At 34.0% G+C, this 5,015-nt stretch overlaps 1 protein-coding gene across 1 annotated transcript; it reads left to right on the top strand.

The window, feature by feature from the left end:
* Positions 1 to 239: 239 nt before the first annotated feature.
* Positions 240 to 3,000, top strand: LOC142222057 (uncharacterized). The gene is made up of 4 exons (XM_075291994.1): positions 240 to 403; positions 476 to 1,768; positions 2,442 to 2,649; positions 2,709 to 3,000. The coding sequence occupies exons 1-4, from the start codon at positions 244 to 246 to the stop codon at positions 2,797 to 2,799; spliced, it is 1,752 nt and encodes a 583-aa protein (XP_075148109.1). The 5' UTR covers positions 240 to 243; the 3' UTR covers positions 2,800 to 3,000.
* The last annotated feature ends 2,015 nt before the right edge of the window (positions 3,001 to 5,015 follow it).

Raw genomic sequence — 5,015 nt, 5'->3', positions numbered from 1 at the left:
ATTGAGTTAATATATCTGCTTTATATATAACTGTTTCAATAAAGTAACCGCGAAAATTTCAACTCGAAAAGCGAACATAGTACTTTAACAGCGCGACTTTTAGAAACGTTGTATAATGATGACGCTTCTGTTCAAATTTAGTGAAGCTACCAACCAACTATGATCAAACGTCACTTTACGTTCATTAATAATTCGTCCTTATCATGCACGATACGTTTGACTATTTGTAATAAATGTTGACAGATGCTTCCATTCTACGTCACTGTTTATATTTCTCCCATCTTCAAACAACAAAACCGCACAAGCCAAAAAATTCCAACAGAAAAAAAAACTATTTTGTACAGCTGCTTTAATATGAGCGAAGAATTTGATATTTTTAAAAATTTGGATGATTTACGAAAGTGTAAGTAGCATATTTCCACCGGCATCATAAAACAGAAGAACATTTACAATTCTTTCGCCTATTTTCATTTAGTAAATCCACAAGCAATCCTCAAGTCATTGGAACGCGCCAACCATTCAAACGGTGATGATGATGTGCCAAACATTGATGACAGTTTCAATGATGATTTTGATTCTTTCATTAACAATAATATAATTGACAAAAGCCCACCTAAACGGCCAAAAAAAGTCAATGTAACCAAAGATGTAGCTCCTGTTCCTGACAAAGCAACAGAGACAAAGAAAACTAGAAATCGACGTCGTTCTTCAACTAGTTCTTCGAACCTATCCTGGTCGTCAACAGTCGATTTATTGGACAAAAATGACGACAATGAGCAAATGGAATCAATTGCAAAAACCAGAAGAAAACGAAACGCCACTGGGAATAGCGTTTGCTCCCAAGTGGTCGAGGCCAATATAGCTCACAATAACAACATTAAAAAACAACCCGTGGCAGATAGTTTTCCTGTTAGCGATTTTATGTCTATGCCTGTAAGGCCAAGTAGGAAATCATTTGATGCTATTAGAAAAATGGCTGAGGAACAAGCAGCCGCTGCCGCTGCTGCTGAAGCAAGAGAAAAAAATACAAATACTACGGCAAAGGCGACGAGAGCCCGCGGAAAAGGACGGGGGAGGGGTCGAGGTCGGACAAATGCTCGGGCTCGGAAAACTAATGAGGATTCTTTCATATCGGGTGATGATTCTTCCCATAACTCGGAAGTATCTTCGGAAAGCGAGAGTAATGACAGTGATGTCTCCGATGAAGAACCCCAAGTTGAACAAAACAATCCTACCACTTCATCTGCTTCTATAATGGAACGATTTTTAGATCAAGCTCGGGGCCGAGGTCGTCGTCGTGGTAGGGGTCGTGGACAAGCCACTACTCAATCACGTCGAAGTCATGTTGCCGAAATTGCTGCTAGGGCACCACAAGTAGGATTTGTTGACCTAGTTTCAAGTCCATTGCCTCATATTGAAGGTACAATTGTAATAGGTTCTGATGGTGAAGATGAGGGACCACGCACTCGTAGAAAAAATGCGGCAAATAATTTAAAGAAATCTAAAAAGAATCAAAATATTGAGAAAAATCCTTGTTTGGATATTTCATTGGATGATGATAATCCAGAGTTGTCAATCAAAGTTAAATGGAAAGGTATTCCAGAAGCCTTCAAACTACGTAAATATCAAAAATTTTCTTTAATTTTCCAACAATTGGCCGAACGTGAAGGAACTGATTTGGGAAATATTGCTTTTAACATAAGTAGCCGTATTATTACACCAGAAGATACGCCCGATTCGATAGATTACAAAATTTACCAGTTCATTGGTGAGTATTGAAATACATAACGAATGCTACATTAAAAGCCATAATATGCGTGAAACAAATTGAGGAAACTTAGGTTAGATTAAGCCACAATTAAAATAGTTTTCTTAAAATATTCTCGACAAGGCGACTTTCGACAAAAAAAAATGGTCGCGCAATAACAACTGCTCTAAATTCACCAATAGGCGCTGGTGCTTCCAAGAAACATCATGATCAAAATAAAAATTGGTACAATGCCATGCCTAATATATTGGTATAGTCATGGATTGCAAATTTTGTTTTTAAATACATATTTAACCATTATTATAAAAGATACACTTTTCTCCTCGTACATATTTAACTTCAGACCAAATTTGCTCCAAAAAAATATATATACTTTTTGTTTGCTGATGGGAAAACGCTTATATAATAGTAACTACAGTTAATAATATATGTTTAATTCACTACAAGTTTTTTTTATTTGACTACACTATCCATCTATTTCGGATAAGTTGAATAACCCATAGTCACCACAACATTTTCCAAAACTTTTGGAAAAACGTTAATTACATATATGACAAAATTTCTCTGTGTGTACGGCATGACAATAAAGCGAGAGTTATTATGTCGAAATTTATAGCGGCTTTCAATATCTAGCTTTAAATAGATAAAATTAAAATATTTTTTATTCTTTTAGATGGCCGCGTTATAACTGCTCTCAATTCACCAATGGGCGCTGCTGCTCCCAAGAAACAACGTGATCAAAATAAAATCACTGTGAAGATACAATCCGATAAATGGAAACGACCGTTACAGATAGATTTACAAAAAACCGACAAATTCCGTATTCTATATATCAAATGTTCGGAGGAATTAAGTGTTAACATAGATAGACTAAAATTGAGGTAAGTTTAACTCAAGAATCAATTTTTTTTATGGTAGAGTTATATATTTCCTATTACAGTTTCGATGGTGACCTTTTAGAATTGAATGATACCCCTGCTGATCTTGATTTGGAGGGCGGAGAAGTTATTGATTTACGTTTTAGAGATTAAAAGTTGTATATTTGTATGTCATTCTCAACTAAATTTGTTAAAAGCTCTACACAATCTATTTATACCAGTGTGAATTTCTTTCTTTTTTATTTCTTTTGTTAACTCTCTCCCTATATTTTTGTTGATATTTTAAAATCTACAGTAAAACAATTTTGAATAACATCTCAGAGGTCCATACCACTGCTGATTTCAATCTTGAAATTTGTTTTTCTCTTTAAAAATCACAGAATAATTTAGAATTTTATTAATTTTGTTAAAAGCTCTACACAACATATCTATTCCAGTGGGAATTTCTTTCTAGTTTATTTCTTTTGTTACCTCTCTCTCTCTATATATATTCTTGTTCATATTTTAAAATCTATATGGTTGAAACAATTTTGAATAACATCTCAGATGTCCATACCACTGCTGATGTCATTCTTCAAATTTGTTTTTCTCTATAAAAACACAATAAATTATAAATGATTAATGCCTACGAATAATTTAAGAGATAAATTTTGTTATACCTTTAATTTCATATTTTAAATACAAAATCTAAACCTATTTTTATCTAAGCTGTTGATGTTTGTATCTGCTATTGATGTGGAAAAATATTCGCGACCATATATAGATCAATATACCTGTTAATTGATCCCTCGATATTGCTGCTTTAATTTATGCACGGATATTATTATTAGACAAAATTCCCATAGGTCATTATTGTTGTTAGAAGCATTATTTTATAAGTTTTATTTTTTCATGCAAGAAGAAGGTAAATTGTTGCTAACATAAGTATATATGCCTTTTGTTTAGGAATAAAAAGTATTTTCTTACATATGCCCCTAATTCGAGTTATCTTCCATCAATGTGAACGAAAGATGTTGTTTCACGATTTTTAAAAATATTTTTGATGGATTGTTATTTATTTCAGATTTGATTTTGCATCAACAAATTTTGGTCAAATTCAACTGTTCTACAGAGGACTTAGGTTAGGTGGCAGCTCGTTATTTTAGACTATTCAGTCCATTGTGATACCGCAAGTGGTGAACTTTTCTTCCAGATTCTAGGTTTATCTCAATAACAAGGGACCACCTCCGAACGGGTTTTTACATTGCGGTGAAATCACTTGAAGAAGCTTAGAAACTTTCAGAAATGTCACCACTATTGCTGAGAGTTTAAAATTTTAATATTTTTAAGGAAATTCCTTAATAATTAAAAATTGAGATCAATATTTTTGTAATTAAATGTGAAATTATTACATATATAAAAGAACTGAATTTTAGAATTTAATGAAACAAATAGAGAATTAACCATTTCGACCCTAAAGTTGCCTGTGGACAATTTTTTGTGTTTTGAGACACACTATCAGCATTGTTTTTGTTTATAAAACTGTAACGGTATCGAAAACTACAAGTATTTTCTTCAAGTTGAATAAAAAATTAGCTGATTTGGTTGTAGGAATTTGGAAGGAATCGTAAAAAGGGAGAAAGTCATAGATATCGGCCTTCTTGGCAACATACTGGTGGATTAGCACGAATATTGGCGCTTGTTGTTGTTGTTGTTGTAGCCCTTTGGAGTTGGTATTTTCGAGTTTTTCGGGAAATAAGCATACTCCAAATGGGGGTTTGCAGTCCTTGGACAGGGTTGAAAACCCTGTGTCCGCCCCGGGCCGTAGACCCGACTGCAACGAGGGCGGTATTGGCGCTTTGTTATACTTTGTTTTTTACACCACCAGTTAAAATGGCATGGGTTCAAAACAAGAAAACAAAACATTTTCGTGAATGAAATTTAACCTAGATCTCGTGAATGTGCGTGAACGGGACTAAACAAAAATGTGTCGTGCATTAGCGTGATTAAAAATGAAATTGTGTTCGTGATTGTGAGTGAGTAAAATTTCTCAATCTTAGATCACGCATATCACGCTCAAAATAAGAATTCTCGTGCACGATCAAACGCACACTCACGATAAAATTCATGTCCACGATAAAATACACGTTCACGATAAAATGTACACCCACGATAAAACAGAGACACAAAACAAAAATCACACGAACAAATTCACGTTCGCGATTAAATTCAAGCTCACCGATTTTAATCACCACGTATTTTATCACGTTTAAGATTTCAATAGCACCCATTGATTGTGAAACATATTTTAATTTTGCTAATGGTTCCTTCGTGAGTTATGAATGCTACTAGTAATTGCAGAGTCATAAGATTTGTCGTGAATTACAAGA

The sequence above is a fragment of the Haematobia irritans genome, chromosome 1 (genome assembly GCF_050003625.1).
Source record: "Haematobia irritans isolate KBUSLIRL chromosome 1, ASM5000362v1, whole genome shotgun sequence".
Classification (NCBI taxonomy): Eukaryota; Metazoa; Arthropoda; class Insecta; order Diptera; family Muscidae; genus Haematobia; species Haematobia irritans.
Note: the sequence above shows the minus strand (reverse complement) of the source record. Positions and strands in the feature narration are given on the sequence as shown.

Bases quoted from the DNA above. Each gene is read 5' to 3' on its own strand.
- LOC142222057 (XM_075291994.1), top strand. From the start codon at position 244: ATGCTTCCATTCTACGTCACTGTTTATATTTCTCCCATCTTCAAACAA. The intron at 404-475 runs GTAAGTAGCATA...ATTTTCATTTAG, and splicing joins TTTGGATGATTTACGAAAGT to TAAATCCACAAGCAATCCTC. The intron at 1,769-2,441 runs GTGAGTATTGAA...TTATTCTTTTAG, and splicing joins CAAAATTTACCAGTTCATTG to ATGGCCGCGTTATAACTGCT.